At 45.8% G+C, this 15,178-nt stretch overlaps 1 protein-coding gene across 4 annotated transcripts; it reads right to left on the bottom strand.

Moving 5' to 3' along the window:
• Positions 1-612: 612 nt before the first annotated feature.
• Positions 613-7,984, bottom strand: pink1 (PTEN induced kinase 1). 4 transcript variants are annotated; one of them, XR_014553609.1, is made up of 9 exons: positions 7,561-7,984; positions 6,455-6,730; positions 6,199-6,302; positions 5,898-6,083; positions 5,555-5,718; positions 5,268-5,395; positions 4,328-4,558; positions 2,560-2,893; positions 613-2,175 (listed from the first exon to the last, which is right to left on the bottom strand). XR_014553609.1 is itself a non-coding variant. In XM_083657235.1 (8 exons), exons 1-8 carry the CDS (start codon positions 7,915-7,917, stop codon positions 2,627-2,629), a joined length of 1,713 nt encoding a protein of 570 aa, XP_083513361.1. In that variant the 5' UTR covers positions 7,918-7,984; the 3' UTR covers positions 613-2,626. The 4 variants fall into 4 exon arrangements, 1 of the variants encoding a protein (XP_083513361.1); XR_014553610.1 differs by having other exon boundaries at positions 613-2,130; positions 2,176-2,893; XR_014553611.1 differs by having other exon boundaries at positions 613-1,977; positions 2,141-2,893.
• Positions 7,985-15,178: the final 7,194 nt, after the last annotated feature.

Consider the following 15,178-nt stretch of genomic DNA (forward strand, 5'->3'; position numbering starts at 1 on the left):
GTCGAAAAGGCAGGGTGCACAGGTGCAAGCAAAAGAGGGTTGCCAACTTCCAATCGTGGAAACTTAGTATTTTGCTTGCACCTGTTTACCCTGACTTTTCGACACAAAATTGCCCATTGAAAAGGGTCCAATACCAGAAACTATTTTGTTGGATCCTGCATGAGTAGAACATGGAATTCTGGCATTTTCGGGAGCACTTGAAGGCAGCATGGCTCCATGTATCACTTTTCACTGGGCAGGTGGGAGGGGTGTGTGTGTGTGTGTGTGTGTGTGTGTGTGACAACCCATGATTATGTAATAACCACCATGGTAACAGACAAAATGTAATATATTTTCACTTCATTATAACACCCGCAGTTTGTAATAATCTGCTGCATGTTGTAGTAGACCATTTGAACCCAATATGCAATAAATTGGTTATTATATATTGAAGTGAAAATGTATTACATTTTGTCATGTTATCTTAGTGTTATTACACAATGCATTGTTACAAGGTGGCCAGTGGGTGCAAAAGAGGACAAGAGGAACCAACCTAACTGACTTTATATATTAACTACGGTATATAGGCCTAACTACATATTAACTACAATAACTGAGCATTTTTTCTTCATAGTTAATATTTTATTTGTAAACACAGCAGTAAAAACACTCCTCATATGCAAAATATTCCTCACCACCTTTAGTATTAAAACAAGGTATACACTCTGTATTGCATATTGTTCACCATTCTGAGAATTAACTAATATTTCATGAAGCATGATTTTATTGTTTTTACAACAGGATAGAGATCTAGTGTCAGAGTACGCATGGCTAAATAATAACGGAGGGGTACAGACAAGATGGGAATAAACAAAACACTACTACGCCATCAGGACGGCACTGAACAAGTGCAAATTTGAGATAAAGTGCTGAAAACCATACCAAGAAAAACAAAAACAAAATCCCTTGAGGTCGGTCTATAACCTCCATGATCCACGCTGCTCCTTCCTGGGTCCTCTTGATCGTGACATAGTGACATGCAGGTCTTTGTTGCGTCTGCATTACGCTGTGTGCAGAACATGTGTGTAACTGACCGAATGGGTTTTCCCCCTTTGAATAGACAACCATAGTAGCTCATTATGTCTGTGCGTTGTCTGGTGATGAATATTCTTAGCGTCTACAAAGACTATCTCTGTGACCTGTAGATACACACAACCTCTACTGTATGTGGCCCTACACAGTAGAGTCAGACCCATATATTACATCCAAAACATCAGTATCTGTATCGGCCTTCAAAAATCCATATCTTCTAAGCCTCCTACACACAGACCTGTTTTGGTCAGTGAAGCACAAAGGGAAAAAGGGGGTATTGTCTAGCCATACCATAGAAAGTGCATCAACATTCAAAAGCTTTTAAAAGGAAAACTTCACCCCAAAATGCTTCAACGGCCTGTTAAAAAACATCTCTCGGTTTTGGTGTCAAGATCCTCAGAATCAAGACTCGCCGTTTGGCACCAACAGTCCTCAATCATACAGGGAGAAATCCGTTGCAGAAGAGACAGAGATACCAATTTCTACATCAACAGTAGCCTCATGTGCAACGGAGTGACAATACATATCTTGAATAATTCGACCAGAATCCAAAGCAGCCACACAAGACGTGCTGTTTGAGTAACGGCTGTGACTTTCACTTTTTCCTCAACTAGAAAAACTCTCTTGCAGATGCTGTCGACATCTGTACACGTACTCGGGGCCACAAAGCCAGAAACTTGTCGAAACACATTCTGGAGAATGTTAGAAATCACTGACTGAAGTAGTCACAGATTGATTGATATTTGATGATTGATATAATATAACATGAAGTTAAATAGTAAGTATCTGAGAGTGGAATTTTCCTATTTGCTCACCTAGTCATTATTAGATGTAAATGCTCAGACTATAACCACTACAAATCTAGTGGTTTTATTCAACAAGATAAGGATTTTAACCTCTAGCCCCCTGCCATCGATCTACAACAAGGTTTCTGAGGTCTTCCTTTGAGAGGATGAGAGTGGACCTATGCAGACAGGAAGTGGACCTATGCAGACAGGATGAGAGTGGACCTATGCAGACAGGTGAGAGTGGACCTATGCAGACAGGATGAGAGTGGACCTATGCAGACAGGAAGTGGACCTATGCAGACAGGTGAGAGTGGACCTATGCAGACAGGAAGTGGACCTATGCAGACAGGATGAGAGTGGACCTATGCAGACAGGATGATAGTGGACCTATGCAGACAGGATGAGAGTGGACCTATGCAGACAGGAAGTGGACCTATGCAGACAGGATGAGAGTGGACCTATGCAGACAGGATGATAGTGGACCTATGCAGACAGGATGAGAGTGGACCTATGCAGACAGGAAGTGGACCTATGCAGACAGGATGAGAGTGGACCTATGCAGACAGGATGAGAGTGGACCTATGCAGACAGGATGATAGTGGACCTATGCAGACAGGATGAGAGTGGACCTATGCAGACAGGAAGTGGACCTATGCAGACAGGATGAGAGTGGACCTATGCAGACAGGATGAGAGTGGACCTATGCAGACAGGAAGTGGACCTATGCAGACAGGATGAGAGTGGACCTATGCAGACAGGAAGTGGACCTATGCAGACAGGATGCAGCGCTGACGCTGCTCTCGCCCGTACAGGAGGAAGCCCATGGCGGTGCGCAGCTCCTCCAGCTCCACGTTCACCAGGAAGCCCCTCTGAAGCTCCGCCTCCACGCCACAGCCCGTCAGCAGGACCGCGGCCGACTGACACAGCAGCCAATCGGCTAGCTTCTTCAAGCCGGCGCCGTCCTGATTGGCCAGGGCTCTCCGTCCCCACAGGCTGAGATGCAGCATGTTGGCAGCCACACGGGCGCTGGGACGCTGCAGACACAAGGAGATATGCGTGCGAGTAGTGAGGGGTTTAGTATCATAGATTTGATTTTACTGTCAGAGCCCATTTATTTATAATGTAGGCCAGGCAAGAGTATCCAGTGTGTATCCTCTAATTGTTATATAGACAAAATAAACTGCAAAATGCGCTCGTTTTTTTATCCATCAGGGTGTCTTGAAGATTCATCAATTTAGAATTGAATTGAAAGTTAGAATAATCAATTTGGAAATAAATGTGAAAATAAAGCATGTAGTTCTGCAGAAGTGGATTCACTTCTCACCAGAAAAACAACGCACCAAGAAACCACAACATTTCTAAAGCCCAATTTATGCTTCGTCTGCTGACACTTTTGAAACGGTCGCCGTCAGAAATGAGGACTTGAGTCGACACTTTCAAGTGTCGGCGAGCAGTGTCTGCTACCTGGTGAAATGTCTAGTGTCGCTGACTACGTCACAGTACCGCGCAAGTCTGATTGGCTATATAGGCGGCACGCGCTTGATTTCCTTGTTTTGGTTTTCACTCGATTGAAATTAATGAACGTGTCCCCGCTATTTTTGATCAGTCTCTCCTTGATGTAGGCTATGACTTCGTGAAAATCACAAAGAACGTCGTGACCAATTGTCCAGAGAGAGAGGAGGTGAGTTGTGTGCTGTTTATATGCGGCTGCAGCCAAGTACGTTACATCTTGCCTCCGAGGTGGTTTCACTGTGCATTTCATTCCCTCTGCAGCTGCTTATAGCGTTCGAGTGTCACGTGACCGTTGAACCGAGGCGAACGTCCTCTGAAGTATAAATGCAACACCATGAGCGACACTTTCTTTTTCGTCTGCGACCATGTGCTGAGCGACACTTTATAATAAGTATAAATTAAGCTTAAGCCTTGCAAAAATGATTTAACTGCATTCAAGACCTTTCAAGCCAGTGTTGAGTTTATGAACATGATTTAAGTCATTTTAAAGGGATAGTTCAGATTTATTCAGAGCAGCTGGTCTGCGGCATAATTCAGAAAGCGGCACAGTGCACTGCTTATGCGTAGGAATACGGTAGTTCCACGGTTGAGAGAAAATGCAGTGCCAAATAAAAGGGCTGTTTGAGGACAAAGTAAGGCACTGAAAATTGTCAAAATATAGTGTACATGTACACTGACATTGATTTGTTTAGGTGGGCCTTCTTTTAGGTGGCTAAATTACGTTTTTACTCGTGACCCCGTTCACAGAAGCACACAGCTCTACTTCCCTGTCAGCGCTGCTCTCCGCTGCCCCAATGTGGGAGCGCGCTGGGTGCATTCTACAGTGGGTAGGCCACTGACTATCGATAAGTACCAAATACAACCCCACGTCAAAAAAATCCAAACTCTCCCTTTAAGGCTTAGATCAGGACCTGCCGACACCCTGTCCAACCAGACCAACCTTCATTCCTGCTCACCTTGTCTGGATTCCTCCTGAGGAGCAATCGGATCACCAGCTGCACGTCAGCTGGAGCGGCGGAAGGCGGAGGAGGAAGCTGCTTCTCCTGATAGCTCCTGCTCTCCAGGCCCAGCGCTCGATCGAATGGGTTCCGCTGTCCGAAGATCTCGTAGGCGATGGCCCCCACGGCCCAGGCGTCCGCCTTGCTGTAATCAATGAGCACACCACGCCCTGGAGCCGCAGTGGCCACCTTCAGAGAGACAATGAGACGATCAGGAGAAATGCCGGAGCTGTACCGTAAAGCTATAGGGAGACAATATTTCAGTTCATTTTCATTCGCTTTCCTTGGTTATTGCACGTTTCTCCACAAGTGTCAAAGCACTTTAACTTCCAATTCACTTTCAACAACTTCAAACTTCTGTGTGTGTGTGTGTGTGTGTGGGTTGGGCCCACATAGTCACAAGCCCGAAGTTTAAGCCAAACCATTTAAATGATTAAAAAGGGGCACTCCACCGAAATAATTATGTACAATTATTTTGCACATAATCTCACACATATCTGAAAACGAAACCGTTTTGCAGGCGTTCATTTAGTTTGACAGTTATTGAGAGTTGATTTGAGTAAAGTTGTCGACCAGTGATGTCGGTTGTGCACAAATGACATCACTGGTCCACAACTTTACTCAAATCAACTGTCAATAACTGTCAAACAATTTTTTTTACATGTGTGATAGTATGTGCAAAATAAATCTGCATTGTTTTTTGGGGAGTTCTCTTTTAAGACAAAATTCCCATAAAGCATGGTCACCTTTGTAACTCAAATTTGTTCCTTGTGGTATCCACTTAGTGAGCAATCTTTCTAGATTTCTCTTGTTTTTTTATTATATATTTTTCCCCTTATCTACACTAGCTTGCAGAAAACATTTTTAGACCGTACAAATGTCTGCTGCTTCTTCCTACCTCCGGTGCCATCAGGTAGGCATTCCCTCCTCTGCTGACCCACACGCTGTTGAAGGGCAGCTGGAGAGTGGAGTCGCTCTGGGACAGACAGCAGCCAAAGTCAGTGATCACCAAACGAGGGCAACCGCCTGGACAATGTGGACATCGGGTAAAAGATTTAACGCAGAAATCGATGGAAACCATATCTCAAAGTAATATCACAATCCTTTCTGTTTGGCTTGTTTTTTTTGTTTTTAGGCTGTTCTTTCACTGACTGAACACACGCTACATTTAGTCAATTCTCTGACCCGAGTCGAACTCCACCAGCACGTTGTCCGACTTGAGATCCCGGTGAGCGACGCCGTGTCTGCACAGATGGTCCACCGCCTCCAGCAGCTGCAGCAGCATCAGGGAGCCCTGCCGTCGGCCCGGCGTGGACGCCTCCAGGTACTGACGCAGCGTGCAGGGATAGCTACGGCACAGGGTTAGGGTTAGGGAATGACCTGCGAGGATCACTTTAAAAAAGCGAACTGGAATGCTTTTAGTTTCGACACACCCCGCATAAGCAGAAGTTGGATATATTTATCAAAGCAATTTGATTGATATTGTGATTTAGATCTGACCAAAAGAGCGAATGATGGCAGTTCTTACTTCTTCATGATGAGGAAAAGGGTGCGGTTGTTGCCCAGCCCGGCGGGGTTCAGCCTGGCCGGCAGAACATCTGGATACTCTTCGTGGGCACCTGGCAGCAACGGAACGTCGGCTGTGAACGCTCGGTACACTCTGATCACGTTGGGGTGCGCTGACACTCTCTTGGGCAGCAGGACTCCAAAGTGTCTGCGAGGAGAAGAGAGGTCACACAGCTATTATTCGTGTTACTCGGTCCAGCACTGCAGAACTAAACAGTGAAAATAGGCCTTTCTCCCCTCACGATTAAACACATTTAACTCACCCATCCAGAGTCATTTGCTCTTTTTCCTGCTTCAAGGCGAGTGGCCCAGCAGGCACCAGCTCCTGCGACATGGATGTCAGTATCGCCTCGCTTGATGACCCTGCCTGCAAACGAACACAGGGTCAAAGGCATCAACAATACTATCTTCATGTGACGTCTATTATCATCTATTTGCCCAGATTGGCTAAAACAGCGGGGACATCCTTATGAAGCAAAATCTTTGTGGAGGAATATCCAAATATGACAGAATACTCACCCCAAAGTTCCACATCATCTTGAGAGCCAGAGGGAAGTTTCTTAGTGAGCAGCATCTCACAGAATGAGCCGTCTCCCCTTCGTCTTCATCGTCTCTCAGTTCCACCAGGGGGCGCTTGTTGTCGTTCTCTTGGGGTCGGGCAAACGGAGCCGCAGCCTCATACACAGCTGCATTGGAGCCTTTCCCAATCTGTTTCCCAATAGAATAATCCTCCAGCTTGTATCCAGAGGTGAAGGGCTTGAGCGGGCTCTGGAACTTCTTCTTCTTGAATACAGCCTGTGGGTGGAGAATATATATATATATATATATATATATATATATATACACATACATACATACACACTAGGGTATTGGACGAAACCCTAGGCTCACCCGCTGCGCAGGCTCTCCGCACACTGCAGTCACTGATGACATCATCCAATGTGGGACAAAAATTGCAGAGAAACAAAACGCAGCTCGCCTGCAGCGCGGCCGCAGTGCGGCCTCGCCCGCAGCGTGGCCTCGCCTGCACTATTGGCACAAATTAAACGCTCAACTTCGCATCATTGATGAAATCACAATGCCTATGACATCACGGATGATGTCACAATGCCTGACATTAGTGATGTCATAAGATGATTAAGGTCAATAATGTCACTGATGACATCATAGACATTGTGAGATCATCAGTGGGACAAAAATTTAAACAGTCCACATACACCCTTTATATATACTAGGAATCTCTGCTCGCTCGGCAACTCGGCTGCTGTGTGGCCAATGAGACCAGCATCACTGATGATGTCAGATTTATGACATCACTGATGATGTCATCCGTGGGATTGATGACATCACTGACGATGTCACAGTGGGATTTATGACATCACGGATGATGTCACAGTAGGATTTGACATCACTGATGATGTCACAGTGGGATTTATGACATCACTGATGATGTCACAGTGGGACAGAGCCCGAGCTCCCATTTATGTTGGGTATATACATTATAGCCTACAGTATATATACGCACACACATATACACACCGATACACACACACACACACATAGACATGTAGTGTGTGTGTTAAGAAATGAGAGCAGAAAAGCAGACATGTTAGTGCTATCCTTACCTGGATCTCCTGGCATGTCGCTGCACTCCTCCTGTCATCCTCCAGCTGTTGTTCGATGAGTCCCACGCCGAGACCAAAAGCCAAAAACACGGCCCTGTTTCGTGGAGACCCGGTCCCAAACCTCCTACTGAAACCGGCGGACTGTAGCTGAGCAGCGAAGCCCCTCAGAGAGGTGCGGTAATACCGGTACCGAGACGGCAGGAAAGCCTGAGGCTGAACGGTGCGGCCCGGTTGGCCGACACGGAGACGGTCAGCTCGGAGCTTTGCTGCGACTCGGCCGACCGGTTTGAGAAGACCCAGCTGAAAGACCGAGCGCCCCAGCTCAATCCCCCGGCTAATGGCGTGTTTCACAGACATGTTTTACCCGTAAACGGTCAACTTTGTCCAGTGTTTGGTACCCGTTTCTCCAACTGTCAGGTCAGCCCTCAACCATCGCAAGGGCAACGAAAACGAAAACAAAGCAGCAGCCGCTACTGAGCATGCGTGGGATGTCAGGTGACCTTTCATGACATGGGGCATGTTCAAGCTGTAAAACGTTTTGCACCGTGTGCTACGTTTTCCAGGTTGAACGTTTTTTGTTTTTTTATTATTAAAAACTTAGAATCATTTACAACATCAAGGCAATAAAACATAATATTCTTCACATACAAGGCACATTAGCAAAATAAACAAAAGGCATAAATGATAGAAAAAAATAAAGTATAATAAGTAAAATAAACAAGTAAAATAAAAATGTAATTCTAAGTCCATAGTTATACTAGACGTCCTCAAATATTTTCAGGTCTTCATAAGCTTCGACTTTGCACGTTTTCTTTTCATTAGATGAGTGTCCACAAGGTCCCTTTTAAAGACAGTGAAAAGGGGTTTCACTTTCCTCCTTGTATGAACATTTTCGCCAGGAGTACCAGGTTGTTCAATGTACCAAGTCACTTTTAGTGTCCATGTTGATACCAAACACAAATGTTCTCTCTTGTGAGAGGGCCATGTAGTTGGATTTTGGTCGACAGCCAGTCATGTAAATCCACCCAGAAAGTCACAGTATATACAAACAGCCAGGTGATCTGGAGTTTCAATTTCACTATCACAAAAGTTGATCCACGCCATGGGCATGATGTGTGAATGGGGGAAGGGGAACGAGCACTGCATTAGTGGATACAATTTCAAAACATTTTCCATGACTTGTCAAAGATCCATAATAGAGTTCCCATGTAATGTTAGGCGATGACTCTGAATCAATACCAGAAATGACTACTACAGTGGGAATAGGATTTTAGTGCTTTCGAGTCACTGTATCACATTACAGTGCATGGAAGCAATTGAAATAAAATGTGAATTTTCCATAAAAATGTAAATAAAATGAAGCACTCAAATCCAATATAAAGAGCTGTGTCTTATATTGATCCAGTGTAGTAATCATTTTTGCTATTGATTTGGAGTCAGTGGGTCACATTACATGGAAGTTCTAAAATCCATGACCTGTAATAGTAAAAACAACAACAAAAAACGTCACGCATCGACACATTAGAGCTACATGATGTCAACAGATACAGAAAAGAAAATTGCTGTTGTTACATTACGCAGAATGTCGCGGAAGATTACTGTCACAATGAATTCATTACACACAACAAAATCCCATTACTTTTCCAGGCCTGGAAAACAAGATGTTGAATCTCCACGACCTTTCCAGGTTTTTCCTGACCGTGGGAACCCTGAAAATATTGATGCCATGCTATTGTCTGCTGGTGCCAATAACTAAACATGTTGATGAAGGACATGGTTAGTCTGGAGCCCTGTAGTAAACATTAATTCCTTCACAAATGTTTTTACAATGAGCAAAGCAAACAGCAAGGTGAAAAGTCAGCTTCAGTTAAAGTCCCTGGAAACCAGAAATATTTTTTGATTATTTAGCATTTTGAGTTCATCACATCACAGGAACCTATGTTAATAAGCTACTACACCACCACATCATTGACAGTGGTGGTGTAGTCAGGAATGTCATACCGAACCGACCTGGATAGCTAGGCTTAGATAGTGAGGTAATATGCAGTTGTGCGGTGGTAGCATGGAGGGGGGTGTTTCCAGGACGCTGGATTACACCGTTAAGCCTTCTTGAGGTGTTGTGGGCCTAACTTAACGAAAAGGCGGTGAAGGAAGGTGCCCACTTGAAAACCCCAATGACATGCTTCATACTGCTGTTGGCTAGGGTAGGTAACTGGTGATTTGTGTCTTGTTTATTAGTTTGTTAGCCTGTTAGCTTGTTTTATTCTGGATTGGGCTTCTAAATGTGTTTTTCCTCGGATTTTGGCACAAGGGATAGTAACATCTTGTCCTGTGTATTAATTAATAAAAGCCACCAGCCAAATTTGAACGATGATGAACGTCGCAAAGTATATAAATTTAGGTTTGACAGTCATGGCAAAAGTGATGAGAATCAATTAGATTTTACAGTGTATTTTCTCCCGCGGACTGTGTGGGCGTGTCCCATCTGCAGAAGGTCTCCTCCGAGAGAGAGAGAGAGAGAGAGAGGAAAACGGAGAGAGAGAGAGAAGGAAAGAGAGATGGAGTGTGTGTGTGTGTTCGCGCGTTGCTCGGCGCATAACCTCACGGCAGAGACAGAGAGGGACGGAGAGGAAGAGATCTCTGCCGCTGCGAGTGCACAGCGCTACTGTGCGTGTGTCAGTGTGTGTGTGCACGCGTGCGTGCATGTGATTCGATTAAATCTTATGACGTGATAAGATCATGATCATTTTAGCACCGTGCGCACCACTCTCTTCAATGAGGAAATGGAAATCCAGACCTTGTAGAAAAGTGTTGATTTTTGGGGTTAGGGTTGAAAGTAATGTCAAAATACTTTCTGAGGCACACAATTACTCACATAAGACCCTCAATTTAATAGTTAGAAGGTTTTTGTGGATTTTGGTTTCCAGGGACTTTAAGATTAGTCCTCACCTTAATGCAAAACAAGTAAATCTTATGTTGACTTCTGCCTCGGTAAAAGATGAAATGTTATCATCACATTTAGTCTGCAGTTTTTAACAACTGGAACGCTCAGAGGGTACTTCAAAACTCATGTCCTTGGATGTGTCCTCCATAGACATCTGTCTGTGTGTGTGCGTCCTCCGGTGTCTTGCGAGACAGTGGCTCCATCTAAACCGGAGACCACAGGTGAGGCACAGGTAGGGTTTCTCTCCCGTGTGGCAGCGCTGATGATACGTATATGACTTGTACCGCGTGAACGTCGCCCCGCAATCGTTGCAGACGTACTTCTCCGCCTTGATGTGGACATTCCGTTTGTGTTCATTCATGTTGCCCATCTGTGAGAAAGCTTTACCGCACACCGGGCAGATGTGTGGTTTCTCTCCCGTGTGGACCCGGGAGTGGTTCTTTAAATCCTTCCGGCAGTAGAAGCCTTTCTTACAGGCGAGGCATTTGTGCGGTCTCTCCCCGCTGTGGATCCTCATGTGCCGCTTCAGCCCCTCCGAGCGGGAGAAGCAGCTGTCGCACAGGGAGCAGCGGTAAGGTTTCTCCCTCGTGTGCGAGCGGAAGTGCCGCCGGAGCGCCGAGGCTTTGTAGAAGCACATCCCGCAGTCCGTGCAGCGGTGGGGCTTGTCCGGCTGCTCCTCGTGCGTCTTCTCGTGCGCCTTGCAGTGGCCCAATTCGGCGAATGCCTTCCCGCAGGTCGAGCAGGTGAAAGGCTTCTCCCCGGTGTGCATCCGCTCGTGGCGGAGGAGTTTGTGCGGTTTGTCGAACGACTTGGGGCAGTGCGAACACTGATGAGGCACCTTGGGGATCTTTAAGTGAGTTTTCTTGTGCCTCTCTAACCTCGACGGTCTGTTGAACACTTTGTCGCAGTCGGGGCAGGGGTGCCTGTTACTCCTGTGACTGCTCTGGTGTCGCATCAGCTTGTCGAGTTGTGTGAAACTCTTGTCACAAAGTTCACACTGATAGCGGGTCTTGGGCGTCCTCATGTGCACCGGCATGTGCCTCTTCAGCCTTGAAGGTTTCTCAAATGTCTTCCCACAGATGGAGCAGCACCTGTCTGACATGCTGCTCTCTGCCTTTGGTTTCGGGTTCTCACATGCAGAGGGAGTCGGATCATCACTAGAGTCCCAGTCCAAGACCTTAACACGAACTTCGCCAGTTCCTGAGAAACAATCAGATCCAAGAAAAAAAATTGTCAAATTAGCAGAAAGTAACTAAATGTGCCATTTAGGGATCGTGGTGAAAAAACTTTTTTTTTGTGTGCCCTGTTCACATTCACACACACATTCATACCTGGAAGCTGACCAGTACAACCACAGTCTGATCTGCTGGCCACTGATCAGCTCCACTGGAGCAGTTGGGGTTAAGAGCCTTGCTCAAGGGCACCTCAGTGGTGGTAATGAGGGAGGGGCAAGCGCTGCCTTTTCACTTTCCCCACCCAGACCTTTTCTTTCCTGACCGACAACCCAACACTCGTTAACCAATCATTAGCCGTTAACAGACAAGATTAAAATGTACTATTTATAGCCTAATGCAGGGATACTCAACTTGCTTTGCCCGGGGGCCACTTTCGTGAAATGATAGAAGGCCAGGGGCCAGTTAATAAACAAACAATATACATTTTTCTGTAGCGGATTGTAGGTTTTTGGGGTGTCAGCCGGAGTTTAGTCTGACAATGTTGTGCATGCCGGATAGTTAGGTAGGTTAAGTTAGTTAGGTTAAGTACATACATAAGTGCCTGGGTAGCGAGCAGATGGCGGTATTTGACAATTTAGCAGCTAAATCATAGATTATTGAAAGATATTCCATATTCCAGACTGAAATGCTATGACAGAAGTGGAGTATTGACCAGAATGACATGAACATTTGGACACTTATTCAGCGGGTATCTTGCATGTTGCGTTCAGGTGCACTGTATTTTTTTTATTTATTTTTTGCAATTCCATCGTGGGCTGCATGTGGCCCGCGGGCCGCAAGTTGAGTATCACTGGCCTAATGCATCCCCCCCCCCCTCTTCAAGCTTATTTGATGAAAACCTTTACAACAGACTGAGCAATAGATTCAGGTGGTGTCTTGTCATAGAGGCGTGGTCATGTCAGTGCACTAAGAATAAATGGGTCGGCGTGGGGGAAATCCCCCACTGATGTAAAACAGAAGTAACATTGTGTGCACGTTCCCCCACGCAGACTGTATCTATGAAATGGTTTCTCACCTGTGTGGACTATCATGTGTCTTCAAGTGTGATTTATGACCAAATATTTTACCACAAACTAAGCAACTCAAGTGTTTCTTCCCAAGAATTTCACTGTTTTTCTGTGAGTATAAACCTGACTGAGGCTCACCAGTTTCCATCCATTCATCATCACTGTCTTCAGCTGAGCTGCTGGCTAGAGGCTCTGCCTCTCTGTTCTCCTCGGTTTGGCTTTGATGAAGCTGTGAGGACTGAGGTTTCTCTTCATCTTCCTCACTCTTCACAGTGACAACAGTGAATGGGAACTGGGTGATATGGGCCTCCTCTGGCCATTGAAGCTGCTCTCCCTCCTGACTGGTCCAGAGTTCCTCCTGTTCCTCTTTGATGTGTGGAGGCTCTGGGTCCTCCTGGTCCAGACTGGGGCTCCACTCCTGCTGCTCAGGGGGAGGCATTTCTTTAATGACCGACAGCTGCTGGAGGTCTGGAGGCAAGGCTTCTCTGTGTAACCGCACAGCGTCCAGCAGTTTTCGTTGTCAGCCGATCTCCTCTTTTGAATGAGTAGCTTCCTCATCGTACTCAGCTATCATTCTTTCAAACAGCCCAAATATCTCTTCAACAGCCGCAGTTAGTCGCTGCTTCACCACAGCTCTCAGCTTCTGGACTTGTCTTTAGATATTTTCATTTTTCACACCGTGACTTTTCCTCCTGCACTATTTACTGACAATCGTTATCCTTCAAAGCTCCACGCAATATAGCCTCAGCTAACGTTAGCTTCACGAGTCAAAACAAAAACGAATCTGAGTCCATAAGAGAGGAGCTTCTACTTCCTCTCAGAGTTAAGTTCCAGTTTATATATTCATGATATCATCCGCACATACGGGTCTTCTGTTTGTAAATTAAACTTCTGAAAGGACCGATATAACCGGGAAATAAATAATAGGCTACTGCTAGCTATTCCTTTCCCTTGCGTACACCGGCCGCCGCCATCTTGTGCGACGTCACAAAAAGACAACAAAGGCCCGTTGCATGATGGTTAGAAGAAAAGTTGTCCAACTTGCTCCGCCTGTGTTATGCCGAGAAATGCCCCCCCGGCGAGAATGCCCCCCCCTGCTCCATAACGAGTGAGAGCGAGCGGGGGGGGGGGGGGGGGGGAAGGGGGGGGGGGGGTTGAGTAAATCTATGAAGCCTCGTTTCCTTGTCTCATAACGAGTGAGAGCGAGCGGAGGGGGGGGGGGGGGGGTTGAGTTGTGAGACACAGCTCCCAACGTAGGTCAACATTAGGCTACTGTTTAAAGACTAATCTTACATAGGCTATAAGTACAGGGTACCAGATTTGGCCTAATTGCACAACAACACAACACTTGCCCTGTAACCTAAGTACAGATTTGGTACAAGTAGGCTTCTTACAGGGTAAATTCACATCATACCCTCTACTTAGCCTGTAAGTACAGAGAAATGACATGTTTTTGGAGTGTGTAACCCTCTGAAATTCTCAATGTCACTCACAAACAGCCATAAATATCAGCTGGTGACATTGAGAAGAAACGAGGCTTCATAGATTTACTATTCTAAATCAATCATTGACATTCTAATTACGTGCATGTGTGGTTTTGTCAACTGTGGTGCTAGTGTCTCCTAATAGCAAGCTTTGCTGGTGATTCATTAGCTCGCGAGCTAATGACTTTCTTCTTCTCCTTCGGTAAAGACAACCGCATTGCATTTCTTCTTTTTCTTTCTGCTTCTTCTGATAGCTTTCCGGCAGACTAGATGCCTTACGGCACATTGCTGCCTCTCACTGGTCGGAAGTGAGATGGTACTGTTTATGGTGTTTCTAATTCCCTACTCCTGTGGCAGCGATGAATTCAAGGACTGCTTTCACAGTCCTTGCCTGATTCTCAGTGGGATTCAGCAGCTCTTCATTGAAACAGTCTTTGTGCCCAGGCTTAATACAGCAGCATACAGCCTTTCTCTTTCTTGTGTGTAACAGTTACATTCCATGAGTACCGCATTGCATTGTGGTATACCGGCGAAAATGTAGGGTACATTCCCTGTTCACTAGAAATCGCTGTGCATTGTGGGTATTTTTTAGTGGACTAAATAGTGAATCAAATTAACAGTTGAGAATTCGGACACTATAAAAAAAAAGGCGACACTAAATAGTCCACTATTTCTGTCATAGGGACCAATTCCGAACAGGGCTACCCGACACCCGACTCGAGCAGAGCGAGGCGCCGCAGTTCATCTCCACCGAGTGCACCGGACTGCACCATGGATGACTGGACCATGGATGGACTGGACCATGGATGACTGGACCATGGATGGACTGAACCATGGATGGACTGCACACAGCATAGGTGACACAAGGTGACACAGACGAGAAACTGAGCGCTCATTTGTTCAATACAGGTGAATACGAGATGAGTCCACTCCAACCGAACACCCCCT

This window comes from Poromitra crassiceps, assembly GCF_964638095.1.
Source record: "Poromitra crassiceps genome assembly, chromosome: 20".
Classification (NCBI taxonomy): domain Eukaryota; kingdom Metazoa; phylum Chordata; class Actinopteri; order Beryciformes; family Melamphaidae; genus Poromitra; species Poromitra crassiceps.

Coding starts and splice junctions, on each gene's coding strand:
- pink1 (XM_083657235.1), bottom strand. CDS start 7,917: ATGTCTGTGAAACACGCCATTAGCCGGGGGATTGAGCTGGGGCGCTCG. Junction 6,731..7,560: donor CGACATGCCAGGAGATCCAG/GTAAGGATAGCA, acceptor CTCCACCCACAG/GCTGTATTCAAGAAGAAGAA. Junction 6,303..6,454: donor AGATGATGTGGAACTTTGGG/GTGAGTATTCTG, acceptor GTTCGTTTGCAG/GCAGGGTCATCAAGCGAGGC.